The 17,664-nt window shown below is 43.0% G+C and overlaps 2 protein-coding genes across 7 annotated transcripts; both read right to left on the minus strand.

The window, feature by feature from the left end:
• Positions 1–15: 15 nt before the first annotated feature.
• On the minus strand, positions 16–12,484 carry LOC112874917. Its single transcript, XM_025938508.1, has 34 exons — positions 12,305–12,484; positions 12,118–12,214; positions 11,937–12,031; positions 11,375–11,853; positions 11,083–11,290; positions 10,639–10,965; positions 10,338–10,488; positions 10,116–10,253; positions 9,439–9,520; positions 8,725–8,993; positions 8,531–8,644; positions 8,168–8,409; positions 7,775–8,008; positions 7,551–7,703; positions 6,034–6,171; positions 5,686–5,916; positions 5,458–5,585; positions 4,882–5,002; positions 4,520–4,684; positions 3,737–3,884; positions 3,490–3,590; positions 3,144–3,293; positions 2,790–2,837; positions 2,590–2,697; positions 2,394–2,468; positions 2,240–2,290; positions 2,030–2,176; positions 1,826–1,956; positions 1,593–1,680; positions 1,396–1,455; positions 1,098–1,329; positions 856–1,007; positions 691–761; positions 16–600 (listed from the first exon to the last, which is right to left on the minus strand). Exons 1-34 carry the CDS (start codon positions 12,467–12,469, stop codon positions 273–275), a joined length of 5,427 nt encoding a protein of 1,808 aa, XP_025794293.1. The 5' UTR covers positions 12,470–12,484; the 3' UTR covers positions 16–272.
• Positions 12,485–12,781: 297 nt separating this feature from the next.
• Positions 12,782–17,459, minus strand: LOC112874918 (DNA repair endonuclease UVH1). Of its 6 annotated transcripts, none has more exons than XM_025938509.1 (9): positions 16,555–17,446; positions 16,212–16,453; positions 16,004–16,113; positions 15,462–15,611; positions 14,486–15,292; positions 14,119–14,229; positions 13,768–14,028; positions 13,466–13,689; positions 12,782–13,350 (listed from the first exon to the last, which is right to left on the minus strand). In XM_025938509.1, exons 1-9 carry the CDS (start codon positions 17,424–17,426, stop codon positions 13,140–13,142), a joined length of 2,988 nt encoding a protein of 995 aa, XP_025794294.1. In that variant the 5' UTR covers positions 17,427–17,446; the 3' UTR covers positions 12,782–13,139. The 6 variants fall into 6 exon arrangements, with proteins under 6 accessions (XP_025794294.1, XP_025794295.1, XP_025794296.1 ...); XM_025938510.1 differs by having other exon boundaries at positions 16,212–16,441; positions 16,555–17,445; XM_025938511.1 differs by having other exon boundaries at positions 16,230–16,453; positions 16,555–17,445.
• Positions 17,460–17,664: the final 205 nt, after the last annotated feature.

The raw sequence follows: 17,664 nt of genomic DNA on the forward strand, positions 1-17,664 counted from the left end.
TAATACTAGAATAAGTGTGCTTGCAACTTCAGCAATTATTCCTGCACTCTGGTAGCACGTCTGATTGATTCCCATCCAAATTTGCAAATCTCAAAAGAGCTAGCTAGTGTTTCCTTTCCTCCACTGATGTAACCTCTCAACTCGACTTCACTGAAGATGCATTCTTGTGTCAAATATTTCCCCCTCTTGCAATAAGCTCATGACTTCTGTGATGAGGTCTGAACTGGATTGGATACACCCTCCCAACTCAAACTGCAACCAGGGTAGCCAAGTCAAGTGCAAGGCTGATTGTGTTGGCGCGTGTACTCCCAGACGGCGATGGCGCCGCTGACATGGACGTTGAGGGACCTCACCACGCCCAGCTGCGGGATCTCCACGCACCCGTCCAGGGCGTGGATGATGTCCACGGGGATGCCTTCCTTCTCCCGGCCCAGCACCAGCACCGTCCGCCTCGGGAACGAGAACTGGTCCAGGGGCCTGCTGTGGGCCGTCTGCTCCAGCCCGATCACCGAGTACCCCTGCGCCCGCTTCCTCTCCAGGTAGGCCTTCACGCTGTCCACCGGGACCTCCGAGATGGGCAGCCATTTCTCAGCGGTCACACTACAATTTGCAACAGCCAGCACAGGGAGGTAAAAGGTAAGGAGGCTGATGGGGATTAGGGCAACAAACAATCAAGCTGACCAAACGGACCTGATCAGTCGGAACTGCTTGTCCTGAAGAATGCTCTTGTCGGCAACAACCAAGCCAGCTGCTCTGAATACCTGCCAGCCAAGCAAGCACACCAGAATTAACCAACCAGCCCACAGAACGGAGGAGGAATAAGCAACCACACAATGGCAATTGGCAAGGCAATACCTCGCACGTCCTTGTCAGACCCGCAAGATTAGGTATGCGGTCTACCAATGATGCCACTACAATCAGTTCTTGCTGGCTTTGCTTGATCGTTTCCACAGCATGCAATCTTGCTTCTAGTGCTAGGTTGAAAAGCTGGTCATCTTCCTCAATCTCTGCAAACATAACACAACACAAGCCATAGACATGTGAGTATGTATGTAAGAGAAAGGAATAAGCAACGCAGCACAGTTTGCATACCATACCAGAAATTAATCTTGAGGGACCCCTCGCGTTCAAGCTCAATGCTTGCTCAGAGTCCCTGCGGGGCGTTATTTTCTTCTGGAAGTCCAGTGCATCTTGACAACCAGGTTGTGACAATTCAGACACACTCTCGCCACTATTGTCCTCATTGCCGTGCTCTTCCACTGTGAGACCCTCATTCTTGATTGTTACTGTATCTTTTGCTATAGCATGTCTCAAGTCCTCCCTCACATCCTGAAATTGCAAAGTTTTAGCTTGCTCTTCGATGGTAGCAAAGATAGGCCAGGTTCAAGTGCTCACGTTCAGGAAGTCAATCACACGTTCCATCACTGACATAGGAACACACTCAAACTCAGACACCTACACAAGCAACAGGATACTCAAAATTTTATAAGGCTCAATCATTCAGTGCCCTTAAAAAATCATAATGGTCCTAAAATTTTTCTTAAAATTATACACCTAACATGTGCTAATAATGAGCAGAGAATATCATGAACCTCAGAGCGAGCGCTAAATATCCCGGAAGGAGTCCCAGATGTATTGGGATCAAAAACATCAAGGAAACCTTCGATTGAAACTCTGAGCCTGAAATCAGGAGAAAGGATTTATAGATTTTGAGGGAACAATTGGAGAATTTAGCATATAAATTGAGATCATTAGTTATAAGAAACAAGACACAGCGTTGCTAAGTACAAATCAGACAAGAAAAACGTAGTATGTCTAGATGTACCTCACGCAGTCAGAATTTTCTGCCAGATAATCTTTCAATTCCTGAAAGCACCTCCTCTCAAAGATTACGTCTTCTGAAGTTTCGAGATGTAGAGTAGGCCACAACCTTGATAGCACTGAATGGACAAGTAGCTGCAAATAGATCTTCAGGTGATTAAACCAACATGACACTCCAGAAAAACACATTTCAATGAATTTTCATTACCTGAGTAAAACTACGTAAACTGTGGTGATGGGATGTTAAGAATGGCAGTATTGGAGGAAGCAGTTGATTTAGGTGGTTTATCTGGACGGACAGCTGCCTTGAATGAAGAATAATGTTTGCTGCTATAAAAACATAAGACGACAGTGCCTGCAGAGAAGAGAGAGATAAATAAACCAATCAAATACCTGAGGATCAGGCTAAAATGTTCACCTGTTGTCGCATCCCTTTGTCATGAAAAATAGGAATAAGTTGTTCCTCTGCCTGCAAATGATGGTTCATCAGAAACACCAACAGTTATGGACAAACAGACATTTTTAAAAGTGTGCATTAGTTTCTACAACAATAGCATGATGGGAGTTCTCACCATTGTTGGAAATTTTAAGTATAAGAGTATAGCAAATGTCTCCAAGTACTGCCGGACAGCAGGCAGATTATTTCTCTGCACAAGCATACAAATTGAACTTCCACCAATGCAAAGTAATGCAAGACATAACATTGCATCACAAGTAAATTAAGAATCCACAGATACAAGCACGCAAAAACATTGAGAATATTCTTACATAAAGACAGGTGTGAGTGCTTGATATCACTTCTCTAACTGTATCATCTTCTACGTAGTGCGATAAAACACATATCATCTGCCACACACGAACTTTACGCCTATGTACCTGGTAAATGTGAAGTTATAGAAACATGATACAAGATTTCAAAGATCTCAACAGTAAAACCACCTGAATTTCACATAGACTAAAAGACTCACACTGCTATATTTCTTGTAGAGTTCTTTTGAAAGATCCTTGTCGTTCACCTGTCAGAGAAAAGTGCAGACGGCAAGAGCATAAGCTTCCTTAATTTGTGCAGTGCTTTGGAAGTGAAGTAAACAAGGCAAGTAGAATTTGCAGCATCAGGCAACTCTAAGGATTTTAGTCTTATAAGGTGTTAAACCAGTATCAGGCCCATGAAAGATTAAAGTTTATCAAGGTCAACAAGATGATACCACACTAACTGTCAAATACAAGATGGTGACCAGATAATATCAACTTCAGGCAGCAGTGTCCAAGGTAGTAAGCTATGGTTAAGCACAAAAACGTTAATGAAAACATTCAAACAGTACCGCTGAGTCCAGAAGTTTTAGAAGAAATAGTTTGCCAGATTGAAGAGCTTCTTCAGTTTCTGATATATTATTTTCTTTGATTTGCTTCCAAAGCTGATGAAAGAGAACAGCAACTGAAACGCGAGCATATAATTCTGTATTAATGAACACCTGCAATAGCATTGCCAAACATATTATATGAAATGATAAAACAGCTCATTCATCAGTGATGTTTAAAAGAAAAAAAAATAAACAGAAGGCTCAGCAGGTTCCATTGTGCCCTACTCAATTACACAGGAATGTTTATTTCAAAGGTAACCAAATCAGGAAAGCCAATACCTAGCATGATAATTTCAAATGAACTTACCTCTGTGAATTCACGATCGGGACTTTGTGCTAGCATGGAGACCTCAAATCTTGCTTCATGGTTTTCAGAGAGTTCAGCTTCAAAATCTTCGTCAAATGCCACTGTTCAATACGCACCAATTATTGACTGGAATGAATACTATAATAGAAAACAGGCATATTGCCTTGCTTTGATTAGAAGGAAGTTACTAACAGAAGGAAAGGAGAAAATACTCATAAAGGGATAGGAAAGAATTGAAATAGTATACCAGATCCATATAATGAAAGTAGCTTCAGTTCCTCCATATAAAATCTAAGAGTTTTTGGGTACATCAACCAAAGACCACTCAAATGCAAAGCTGCTAAGCGAATAGTTCGAGGACTTTTTGAACCTTCATTAAGAAGATTCTCAATAAACTGAAAAGAAGTAAATGAGTTAATTGAATTTGTATCACAAGGAAAGCTTGATGCTGCAGAAGAATGCCTTCATAAATCCAACTTTCTAAGTGAAGCACACTAAGATGCCACTTAGTGTACATACATATTCTGGAAAGGTAAGAAAATGAACATCTGGAAACGACACAGAAATAAAAAAAAGAAAGTATTTTCCTTATTTAGATGGCCAAAATAACAAGTTTTAGTGCATTGTTATGTCATATATTTTCACATCAGCTGTCCAACACTCCACGACATAAAATAGCGGTAACAATATTCACGATATTATCTGAATTTATTTTATTATTATATCACCATTTCATATGAACGATCTCTATTTCTCTCTTTGCTATTCAGCACACAATAGTGATATTAGTTCATTCTACTTATGCATAAATCTAAGAATCATAAGAAGAGAATGCTTGCCATCAGATAAGTAACACTGTATGCATGCACCTAAAGTCTAAAATGCAGACTTAGCTGAACTGGGAAACAAAAGCACACAAAGCAGCAGTATCAGCAGATGGCATTTATGCTGACAACTCAGCTAAAGAACAAGAAGAGTATATTGCACCCAAAGTAGTAAAAGGTGGTAAGGACAATATGTTGCAACTGACCCATTTTAAAGGGCCTGGCCCTTTTTCATTTGCCTGGTGCATTTCCAAATTACAAAACATTGCTGGGTGCAATATTGCAGATAGCAGTGCAGCAATTGGTGCCACTCGTCGTTTGTTGCAACTAAGGTGCAAGATCCAGGAGGACTTTGCTAATTGCATCATCGTCTGGGCAAACAAAGATAAAAAAGATTTATGCCCACTGCATAACCACTACAATATTAAAAAAGCCAAACGTAAATTTCTAAAGCAGAAAACTAACACCAAGTATAAAGTTTTCAAGCTAGCCTCTAATGTTAGACTGTGAGAAGCTGTACGTTGGGGAATAAACAACAAAGAAAAGAAAAGCTACCAACAGATAGTACCTCATAACTGATGCCTACAGAGGTAAAATTTCTATTGCCCATATTCAAGTGTAACAGTCCCAAAACAGATCTCACACATCTCAGGATGAATAAGACAGAATTTTCACCAGCATTCTCAAGGCTGCAAAGATTAAGAAAAGAGAACAAAGTTGAGAGGAAAACAATGTGTCACATCAGAGTCTAAGTTGAAGCTAGAAAAACAAAAAGTAGGAATAATAAGCTTATAACCATGTTCAAGCACAGCACCGATTTGCATTAGAAAATTCAATTCAGTCATTTGTATTAGCAATTTTAGTAGCTCCTTTAAATAACCTGGTATTGACTTCATATGTTCTAGGATGAACAAAATGGTATCCAGTCAACATAGGAAAGGCGCAAAGATTTAAATCAAGCTAAGAAAACAACTTGTAAAAAAAGTTCAAACTTTGATTAATGGAAGCCGCACCCCCCCCCCCAACCAAACACACACAAAAAGAAAAAGGAATGACGTAGCAAAATGTGATCAGCCTGCTTATCTTTACGAATGTAAATAAGAAACTACAGAACGAAATTTTAACAAAGTCATACTCTGCTCACCTTTCGATAACATCATGAAAGATGCATCGGAGGGTTGAATCTGAAAATAAAGGATCCAACCTCTTCAGCTGGGATTCATTTTCACTAAGGCACCACGAAATGGATAGCAGGGAGTCTACACAAAACCACTAAATGAAAATAAACAATTAGGAGCCATACAAGTTGGCTTATTTTTGAACAGAAGTTGGGTGATGCACACTGGTGAAACTATCAAAAGGTTATTCTAACCTTCCAAGTCATTAGAACAGCTCGTCTGCTACGTGTCAAAATTCCATTAGTAAGGAGATGGTTGATGTTGTTAAGGAAAGTGGTCATAGAAATATCCAATGAAAAATTTCTGGCTTGATTTGTTTGCTTTGTTTCCACCAAATCCAGATATTGAGAATTGCGAGCTGCAGATAGAGCTGCTAGAACATAGGCTAGAGTTTCATAAGCTGCCAAGTGAAGTTCGGCTCCCGTCTTGTACCCGAAAAAAACGAAACAGAGTTTTGGCATAAGAACTTACATAAAGAAAGTTAACATGAAAGCATTAAAAAGAATGATTAACTAAACCATTTATTAACAATAGCAACATACCTCAGTGGCATAAGTGGAGTGTTCGATAACTTTCCAATAGAAGTCCCAGAGAAAGGAAAATGTGGAAGAAAAAGAATCACCAGAGCTGTAGTGGTTACACCATGAGGCAACAGAACTAATACACCTCATTGACCAAATCTGTGAATATGATATGGAGATTTGTCAAACGTAGGGCAATTAAATGGTGAGATGCACTTCAAAACGGGTAAAGTATGCAATCACCATTGACCTACAACTGATTTTGGTTGGTGCACTAAAACTTCAAACAGGTAAAGTACCACCCTATTATATGGAAGATATTAAATGCAATCACCATTTAGGGTGCGACCTGCAACAGATTTTGGTTTGTGGACTAAACCAACAAAAGAATTGCCAATGCCAGCTTGTGGCTAGTTCAACAGAATGTCACCATAGATTGTGTCTAAAAGCCACAGTTGGAACCTCACAATCTAGATGTCCAGTAGATTTGTTGCTGATTTCCCAAGATTTGATCCTGCGAACTTTCAATGCTGGACCTTAAGGCCTGCGATCTCTCAGTGCTGGACCTTAAGGATGGATATGATTGCCAAGTTAACCCTCAGCGAGAATTAAACAAGACAATGACCAAAAGAAAAGGTCTGGAACAGTTGATACTATGAAATACAAAGTGCGAACAGGCCTCTAGCTGAATTGGTTAGGTGGCTCTAGTAGCACGCCTCAGGTCCTGGGTTCGACTCCACGTGGGAGTGAATTTCAGGCTGGGGTTAAAAAAAATCCCCTCGGCTGTCCCACACCAAAGCACAGGTCTAAGGCCTGGCCCAGGTCGTTGGTCATCTCACACGAGCTATGGCGCCGCTGTGTAAGGGTGGGACAAGGGTTCGGGGGTTTTCTCAACCGGCATGAGAAGGTCTTCTCTATGCAAAATGATCAGGGGCTGTCTTACCCCCCGCAAGTCGAGTTTTTATATTTATTTCAAGAGTTAAAAAAGGAATTGGAAAAGGAAATAACAACAATTACTATTGAGACCAGAAATTGATTGCATCATTACAACCTATGAGAAAAGGAAAAGACAAACGTTTCCGTTCTTAGCATGCTTATCTTTTCTGCTCCCACATTATAAGGGATCCATGTACACTATCTACCAGAACAAGCCACAGATCATATTTCTTATCATAGAAAGGATGGCGATGAAAAAACTAGCTTTTAACAGTCAAGAGTCCAGATTATTTTCTCCAGAATAAGGAGACCGGATAAATCAAAATTCTGATAAATCGCAGAGCATACATCACAATTGCTACTGCTTTAACTTTAACCAACATTACACTGGCCCAAAATTGAAGAAAGGTCGGTAGACAAGAAATCATTGTTAGACTGAACATGTCACCGTTCATACATGCCAAAAGTAGGGAACCCTTTTCTTATTTTACTTGTCACTTAATCAAGATAGCAGTAGTGAAGTATAACTGAAAGGAAATATGAAATACGCCAAATGGAACCTTTTACACACAGTAAACACAAAGAATGAGGAAAGAACATACACCCTGCAATACTGAAGAGGTTATAGAGGTAGCCAAACGACGCTGACTTGGGCCTCCAAGCTTTCCTTTAACAGAATACGGCAAATCCATGTTCTCTATATTCCTCAACCAGAAAACTGAGCAAGATAGCTTGCTGAAGACCACCATGGTTTCCTAAGCATGGTAACTATTAGAAGCCTATCACAAAAAACCATCGGTGACAGTTTGAAGAAAAAGAGGATTACCAAAACTAGAGACAATGATTCTGCAAGCTTTTCGTTGAGATCATGGAGTTCTAATCCATTTGCTCTATCTGAACCTCCTTTCAAGATGGTTTTATCCTGGCAAACAAGTTTTCTCTGCCCCACCTCAAGTTCCTCAATGAAGCTTAAAACGATGATAAAAAACTTTACAGGAACGCATTCTCCAACAGGGCATTGCTCTGACTCTGAGAGCTTGTAGCCATGTGCCTCTATAAACTGCAACAACAATTACCTTTTGAACCAAAGATAAACTGAAACATACAATAAGGCAACAGAAAAATATGTTGCATTTGCATATAACTTGAAGTTTCAAATCTGAGCACAATAGCTCCTATAATTTTACAACTTTAGAAGCAAGTGATAAGATAAACAAACCCCAAGAATTCGCTTCAAATGTTGCTCGTCTGAGGTTACAAGAAAAAGAGTTCTGGCCCACCTCCTTGCCTCAGCTTCCCATGCATTCACATCCTCATCATCAAACAAATTTGAACCTTGATCCTGTTTGTTGTGCTTCATGAATGTGGTAGGGAAATCAATAAGCTTACTCAACAAAGTGCTACCAGGAGAACATTCTTTCTTCTGAACAAACCATTCCTGAACTATCACTCTCAATGGTCCTACGAGGATATAGAGCAGCAGTAAGACCGAAGGATAACACAGCACTATATTATAATATGATGGTAATATTAAAAAAGATATGTATACAAAAGGAATCCTCCATTTCTCTCATTTACATACCAAAATAATCAGTGAACTCTCGAGGTATTGTAGAAATGAAATGCAGAAGTTGGTTAAGAGGAACTTCAGTGGCATTTATCAGCGATGTTGCAACTTTGATAACCTGCTCACAAACTGCAGGACTTCAAGTTAACAAGTTGTTTATTTACTGCCATCATTTATCAAAATTTCTCAATGAGACAGAGATGTAGAACCTTTCAGACGATACTTTGGATTGAAGTGCTGTTTACTCCTCTCACTAAGAATCCACAAGGCATCTAATAAATCTGCAGACCTAACTTCGGCAGGTACATCCCCATCACTTTTTGACGCTTCTTTCCCAGGGGTAGCACATGGCACATCATTTATATCTGACTGACATGTGCAAGAAGCAACACATGATGCAAGAGTCATTAACCCTGCTCGGCCAAATGAATCATGCTTAGCCGCAGATGCCAGGCTCCAAACAAGATGCATACGGTCACTGTAAAGAATATATGCATGCAACAGAAGTCAGTTCAGCAGAAAACTACAAGAACTCAGCTATTGAAAACAAACCAGACTAAGGCTGAGAAACATGTATGTGGTCAAACAACATAAATAGTCTTTTGGGACACAATATAAAGTCCTTGCAGCCCTAGTGCAAATACGTTAAACCATTCAGTGTGTACACAACATCTTTCACTGCCATAGTGCTGAAAAAGCAATAGATAGATGCACTGGCAGAGAGATCTTCAATAAGACGCAAAAGCAAAGAGATCCATCAGTTTATTTTCTTTTGTAGTACACCATATGCATAATCACCTTTCAACAGATGTGAAGACTCTAAATGGTAACAGAAAATGCATTGCTTTCGTCTTTCTAACAAAGAAAATCAGTTCCAGTCAAAAGGATCAAAATACTGAACAGGATAAAAAGGCACAAGTTACCGTCTTGTCAAGTTCTGGGCATAAGTGCTGAAAAAGCTCTCTGCACCTTTTATGGTTTTCGAATTATAGACACCACCGAAGCCTGAAAATATTTTAGGAAGATAGCTCAGTATTAAAAAGAATATACTAATGAACAGTATGCCATAAACAACAAGGATGAATAAGCATGGACCGCATAAAAGAATTGGACGAATAGGAAAGCAGGCTAAAAGACTAGAAAGTAAGCTTACACAACTTCTCTAAGATATATTCACTGAGACAAATGAAAATAAATCTGTCGGTTTAATTTTCTTTTCTAGTACACCATATGCATAAACAACATAACCCTATATATGAATTGAAGTTTTAGTCTTCCACCAGGTCCAACGTTTGAAATGTGGACACAACTCCAATTCATATTTGCTGCAAAGGGTTAACAACTTAATATCAATGAAGCAATGCAAGCTTGTTGGGTAATTTTATCTATTTGATATGCAGTTGGCACATTGTTTGAAATTTGCTACATCCATCCCATGTTTACAAAGGGGTATAATGTTTTCAAAAACAGATACTAAAAGGTAAGTTAATACAATAGCTGTTCAAAAACATATCTGACAATAAAATAAAATAGCTTTGTTTCTTTCAGAGCAGAATCAAGCATGTTATATTGAATTAGTATTAAAATGAATAACACTAACCGAAATCCTTGTGGTGAACTACATCGTTCAAACCACGTATCAGAGAACCAAGCACAAAACCCCTTGGAATTATCTGAGTGCAAACCTTGTAGCGTTCCCATGCAATATCCAAAAAGGATTGCATAACTAGGCATCTCACTGCAAAAGGCATTCATGCAGGCAGATTATGGGATAGCATTCTAAATATACATGCTTTATACACAATTATACATCAGCACTCACCTTGAGGATTATCATGAGTGAACCCACGCTCCCACAAAACTGTCATCCACTGCAAAATTCCCTCCCAAGATTCCATCTGAGCATGAAAGATTCCATGGGAGGTGTGATTTAAATAGTCAGTCTGTGGTATAGACTCAAACAGCAGCATCACCTGAACATGGTTTTTGAACATATTAGCCCCATAGTAAGCCAAAAGAACCTTTATTACCAATTACTATATCTCACTTTAGGAGTACTGTAATCAAAACATACCATAATGTTGACAGCTTTTGATAAGAGAAACGTAAGGAAACCAACTAACCTGGAGTGTCCAGGCTGCTTCAACTAAATGTGTCCCATACTCTTGGAGCATCTCATAGAGTAACAAGAAGATCTTCCACCGATCTAGACCATTTGAACAGCGTTCATCTGATTGTTCCATCTCTCTAACACCTAGGGACTTGGCTTCTTTGTTGGCCCACCTTTCTCTTTTTGTTGTCGCAGTATTTGATTTGGTTTGAGCAGGCAAAGCAGCTGAGCTCTTGCTGGAGCAATGTTGGCTTCCATCGTTTCCAGAAGAGGTAAAGATGCTCAGTGATATGGTCAAGACGTAAAAGGCCTGTTTCCTTACGAAAGAATCCTTGTCAACCTGGTGTGTGGAAAGTACAGATGTCACTGCAACATGAAATTGGATAACAATTTTCTAGTAGGCATTCAAATTTGAGTTTGTGTAACTAAGAAAAATGGCATGCCACAGAAGTCTCACCAGTCCCTTGCGCAGTTGGTTCCAAAATTCACGGACATTCCTAAGGTCGAATTCCTGGAGCTTGTCAGCTCCCAAGACGGCGACTTCATGACCCAATTTGAGTGTTGAGAAGTACAAAGATAGTATTTTGTACGCATCCAACCGCTCGCCACACCCCAACGAAAATAGAGAAATACAGGAATCCCATATGCATTCTAGAAAACCAAACCTGCAGGCCAGAAATAAATTGAGAAGAGACAATTTAGATTAACGTCTGGTCACATATAGCTGCCTGACGCAGAGAATTAGCAACCTAGATAGCTTATGCTGGACTGCACCAAGCATTACAGTGACACAGGGATTATCAGCAAGTGAGATCAGCAGAGGTTGAAGAAGGGTCCGAGTGGCACAAGATCGATACTCTTGACCATGTGCAAACATCTTGAGTACCAATGCGGAGAGGTCCCATGTCAAATTCTGCACAAATGCATCTAGATCAATAGCACCTTCCTGAGAATCAAGGCGGTCCACGCTGAGGATGGTCCTTCGTCTCACCAATATGTCCCCCAGCAACGATGCTAACACACTGCTCGCCTTGGAGAGCGTTAACATTGGGGGCAGATTGTCCCCAGCAAAATCTGCTTCCATCATACTGTGATAAAGCATGGAGTCATGGCGCGTGGACAAGCCCATGGCAACAGCAGATGACCGTATGCAGAATGGTGCTATGGTAGCTCCTAGCAGGTCCCAGGATCCAGTGTCGGAGACTGCATCGCACATCAAGGCAATCACCTGAGGCACCACAGCATACATAAGCTAGTGAGGACTAGACATGATAAATGTATTCAAGTGGAGAATAGATGAGGAGTACACACCTGGTGAAGGTTGGGTTCGATGGTATCCCTGAGCAGTGGCAGGAATACCCTCCACAGCAGCAAGCGCAGAGCATCTTTAGCCTTTGGAGGGTTGTCTGAAAGCCGAAATGTAGCGAGAAATTAGACTGACTCTCCTTGTCATGACTCAAGAGGAGGAGGCAAGCAAGGGAGGGGTGGTGACCGAATCGTGCGAGCAAATGGCGGAGCGAAGCGGCGTGGGAGATGGAGGCATGAAAGTCGGACTGGGCTTGGAGACCCTGCTCCTGCTCCTGCTCCTGCTGGGAGGAAAGAAAACCGATTGCCTTTTGAATCTCGCTTGAGGTGGGAGTGAAAGAGAGGGCAGCAGCAACCAACCAAAACCAACCGACCTCGGGGCAAGTCGGGGAACGGAGGAGCGCGTGGAAGAGTTGGGCGGGGGAGGTCGAGGCGGAGGAGGCGAGGACGCAGTCGACTACGGCGGGGACGGCGTCGGCCGGGAGGGCGCGGAAGCAGCTCTCGAGGGCGGCGACCGCACGCTCGGGAGGAGACGCCATGGCGGAGCCGGAGGCGGAGGCGGATGGCCGGAGCCCGGCCGGAGACAAAGAAAGAGGGAGGGAAGGGGACAACCAAAACCCTACTCTATTACAAAGGGAAAAGGAAGGGGGAGTTTCTGGGCCCTGATTAACCCAGTTTTCTGGGCCCGTAACCTGCGGCCTTTTTCCTTGGGCTTTGGCCCACGAGATCTCAGTTCACACGAATCTCTGACCTGCTGCTGTGTTCCGCATAATTACTATGCGCATTTCGCCGTCAAAATAGAAAAAACAGCTTATGAATTTGTAGTGTACAACAACTGATCCAAAAAAAAAGAAAGAAAAAGAAAACAAACAGCATCGGCACTTGAGCATGACAACTAAATCATCAAAGAATTGTCCAACACCACATGACGTATGCAGGGAAATATGCGTAGTTGCCTCTCAGCCAGCATCTGATTTCCTATTCTCAATGCCCTTTTGCTCCTAGCGCCCATCCTTCTCCCGGCCATCGACGCTTCTCTGCGGGTACTGGTCTTGTATGAAAGTCATCACTTGCCAGCCCACAGCCAAACAATTGTGCACCCCACCGGCTTCCACTTCCATAGCGGCCCCCAGGAGATCGCAACAGATCATAGCTTCTAATCTTTTTCTGGCCAGTCACATGCCATTGCTCATGCAATCAACAGCCATGCTACAGCATAGTTGGGCACTTCGCATCGAGAAACTCCTTGAGCGTCCGTGCTCCTTTCTGACTGCCCACTAGCCCCGCCAGCTCTTCTACTGGAAGCAGGGCCAGCTCGGCCAAGCTATTGCATCCATCCATGATTGCTCTATAATTCGAATCCGTCACCCCAGGAAGCCTTCTTAAGAACTCAATGGCCGATGTGTTGTAATTTTCAGCCCTGGTGACCAGAAAAACAAACATATCTTTGTTTAGCCATATTTTGCTGTTGATGTGCTTTAGCAACGTTTGGGCTACTATTCCCCCTTACTGGTTGCATACAAGTTGCAACTTACCTCACATCGTCCTCCACAATCCCATCCTCAGATGGCACGCCAACTCTAATGGCCTTTTTCTCATCAGGTTCATCCTGATTTGTTTTAAGTGATACAAATATTTCCGCGGTAGCATGCAAGCTGCGTGACCAGACTATGCGAAGCCGAGGAAAATGCAGGACTAGCAATGAAAGCTTCGAGATTATGTTTGTTGGAGAGACATCATCCCCAATCTCACTTGCAGACTGTAAACAGAATGAGCAGGCCAGTTAGCACATGAAGCTATATCATCATTTTTTTCACTGGTAGGAGGGTTGGGATACCTGAAAGGAAAAGCTCTTATCTTGCGAGAACTCTATGAGAAGAACTGGGATCTTGTAGTAACGTGCCATGATCTCTACCTGATTGTAAAGACGACCAGAAGCAAAGCTTTGGAACAAGTCCGCGATACTTTTTCGTTCAACACAGATCAGAGGAGAAAGAACATAGTCACCAACTTCAAGGGTTACCGGTACTATACGAATACCTTTCTGGTGTAGTACATTGGGAAGACTGCTCATGAACTCTCTCATGTCTACAATAACCTAGAAGAATGCAGCAATACAAATATTAGCAATAGCAATTAAAAACACAGCATACCGTCTCCCCATGAACAAAGTGATCATAAGTATCACCTGCATCTCTTTCTCTGGTGCCTTTTTACCACCTGCCTTTCTTGTGATTGAGTTCTGACACAAAAGAGGATCCGGTTCATTTGCAAGAGTTGGTCCAATGCAACGGCCATCCTGAAAAGAAGTAAGATGGATGTGTTTTGTGTCAGAAAAATATGGAATCATCTCCAGGCTAAGGCAGCAATTTTGCCCATGCCTAGCTGATTGAGCTAAAACAAGTACAGGATTTCAGAGCATATGAACCCACATGTACGTTAATCAATAAGAGCAAAAGAAATTTGATTAAGCAGTGTGCAGTATCGTTCATAAAGTACCCACGTTGCTAAGGTCAGACTGAAATTAAAAGTGTAGTGACAGAGTGAAACACCACCTGATCAACGGGTATCATCATTAGGGACTTCTGTCTTATCAAAGATTCAAATGCTTCATTTTCTCGGCGAATGCTAGATTCAAATTTTTGCACCTCGGTAGAATCTTCATAAAAAAGAAAGTAAACTTTTAACTTCCTTGATGGGTTTTCTGCCTTGTATACTTCAATTTCTCTAACAAAAGTTATATCTGGATGGTAAACAATGATAATAGATGGCTTCCATACATCAAGTATGTGCAGGTCACTGTCTAGGGCATGAAATTGCACAGGAGGTAGTGGCTTGCCATTTGCCAAACCTCTAAAATCAGATGAATAATTACAGGCACCACCAGAAGTAGAGGCCAACATGAAATCATCATCTGTGGACACCTTAGAAGCATCGATATCGGCATGTTCATCGGTTTTGCCTAATTGGCCTTCCGCCTCCACAGCAGTACCTTGGTCGTTGTCATTTCCCTCGTTATTTCTATTTTTTCTATTGCTGCCTCGTCTCTTTTCAGTGGTTTTCTTTGATTTGCCCTTTGCTTTTCCCTTTACCAACTCCCTTTTAGTGCAGCTGACATTTGAACCATCCTTGACATCAGCTTCCTTAGTTATATTTCTTAATTCAGAGGCAGCTGCAAGTAAGGCATTAGTTTCAAGCTTGCTAATGCTAACGGGGCCTGCACTCTCATTAGGCCCCATTTGAACTTCCCCATCCAGGACACCAAACCCTTTTGGTTGCTCAGATTTTTTCTTGTTCTTTTTCTGTAATCCATGCAGCTCAGCTTTCCCAAGCAAATACTTCTCCCACTCTTCTCGCATAACCTTATTGAAAACAAGTCAACAGTACAAAGAATTTATTGTTTTTCATAAACTCAGAAAGAAACTTGCATTTAGAATGGAAGAAAGACATGTGTGCACAGCTAAAATGGAAATAGAGATAGGGTAGTGATTTATAGATTGATGCTGCCTTCATTCAAGACTGAACTGCTACCTTATGGGGGTCTTTTGATATGCATTCTTGCAGCTGAAAGCATGTGAGCTCATCTTTACATGTTACTAAAACTATGCCACTTTCATCTTCATCTTGTGCATTCTCACGATCTCCCTTCATCTGTTCTTCTGCTATCTCTTGCAACAATTCCTACAAAAACCTATCAGCTAAAGCAATTGAACAGAACCAAAAATAAACATCTCGCTGATGAATAGTTGTACTATCCCATAGCTAGGGTTGAAGCTGCTAGAAGAATAAAACAAGTAAAGTAGAGCATAGTTAATATTTACATTTAGCACAACAAACAATAGCTGGAAACAAAAGCAATACATGGTACATATCCCAAGTTTAGAAAGTACAAAGGTTTTTAGCAGCTAGGCTGTAAATAACAGTTCTTGTGTAATGTAGATGTGCCAAGTTAAAATTGCAATGTCCCTTGCCAAAAAGATTGGAACAGACAGTTCCTATGTAATATATGAGCGAGTAATTAGTGCTGGAGGTTGCCTGAAAGAAAACTGATAAATAAAAACTGAGTCGCTGACCCGTAACACTTTCCATTTTGGCGCCTCCTCCAAAACCTCATCCAACACAATGCCCACATCAGCAATAACCTTCTGAGTGTTGTGCTTGTCTGCAGTGGAGCCCTCGTTTTCTGCAGTAAACAGACCATATGTTAACACTAAAGTTCTTCCCAAAAAAACATCTATCGACCCTCGTTTTCATGCAAATGAAGGGACTAAGAGACACTACCATTTTCTTTTCCCTTACCGGTACTATTGTGTACCAATTTCATCTTCTTTGTTGGTGTGCCCTTGTTATCAGTGCTAACCCTCATACCATCTGCTCTCACAACCTGGTAAACACGCCTTTTTGCAAGCTCAAATATCTTGTGGCTTGAGTCAGCAAGTATCCAAACTGATCTAACACCTTCAGATACTCTCAGCGTGTCAAGGTACTTCAAGTATGTAACTGCATCATACCTACACGTTGGCCAAAGAACATCAAGAGGGAGCCTGATTTCCTTTGGAACTAGAACTTTGTAATTCTTATCAGAGCACGTAAGAGTACTAAGAACAAACATTAAATAAGCTACCTGACAAGGTAATCGAGCAGCTTGCGTAGCGTCCTGAGGTCCGCCACAAGCTGCTTTGTCTTCTTGCCGAGAGTGTGCCAGATGGGGTCGAGCTGCCTCCTGACGATCTCATCGAAGGACTTGAAAAGGCCCTTGTCAACGGTGAGGTCCTCGACGTCCACCTTGTTGGTGCGCCTGAGCTCCTTGAGGCAGGCGTCCATGGCAGCGAGGACGGCGGCTTGGATGCCCCTCATGGCAGGCGTCATGGGGACGCGGACGTCGACCACGTCAGGCGGGGCGCGCTCCAGGTCTGCGGCGGCGAGGACGTGGAAGCGGGGCCAGAGATGGAGACGCCGGATGTAGAGGCTCTTCATGGCACGCTCGGCCTTGGAGAAGCCGGCGACCATGGCGTGGGGGCGGTCAGAGAAGGCGTAGACGGGGAGAAGACGGCGTTGGCGGAGGAGGCGGGCGATGAAGGCGTCAGAGGAGGTATCGGAGGAGCGGTGGGCGGAGAGGAGGAGGAGGGCCCGGACGTGGGAGGGGTGGAGGCGGGAGGTGAGGAGGTCGGCGGCGAGAGCGCGGGGGGAGAGGAAGAGGGCGGCGCCAGAGGCATAAAGGGAGGCGCGCTGCTGGGCGGGGAGGTCGGGGGGTACATCGTGGACCTGCAGCCTGTCTTGGAGGCGGCGGCGGATCCGGGCCTTGAGGGGGTCCGGGGCAGAGAGGACGAGGAGGCATCCTCCGCCTGTCGCGTCGCCGGGGGGCGGGTGCAGGTGTAGCTGGAGAAGGAGGGCGGCGGCGAGGGAGGCGAGCGGGAAGCCCGAGGAGAGGACCACCAGCCCGCCGTTGGGGTCCTCTACCAGGTCCGACACCACCTGCTCCTCGAACGCAAGCATCGCCGCCGCCGCCCTGCGAAACCGCGCGATATGCCTTCTCCCTCCCTCCGCGGACCACGGCGATGAGCCAGCCGATCACGATGGTGATGCTGGACTTGTCCTCAAATGGGCCGTGGGCCGTCTCGACTCGTCAACGAACGGAGAGCCCACGATCATCGTCGCAGCAGCTAGTACTCCAAAAGTCCATTCGCCCATTCTAGCCAGGCTAGACCTAGTCGAACCACAACAACCAAACACA

This window comes from Panicum hallii, chromosome 9 (genome assembly GCF_002211085.1).
Source record: "Panicum hallii strain FIL2 chromosome 9, PHallii_v3.1, whole genome shotgun sequence".
In the NCBI taxonomy this organism is placed as follows: Eukaryota; Viridiplantae; Streptophyta; class Magnoliopsida; order Poales; family Poaceae; genus Panicum; species Panicum hallii.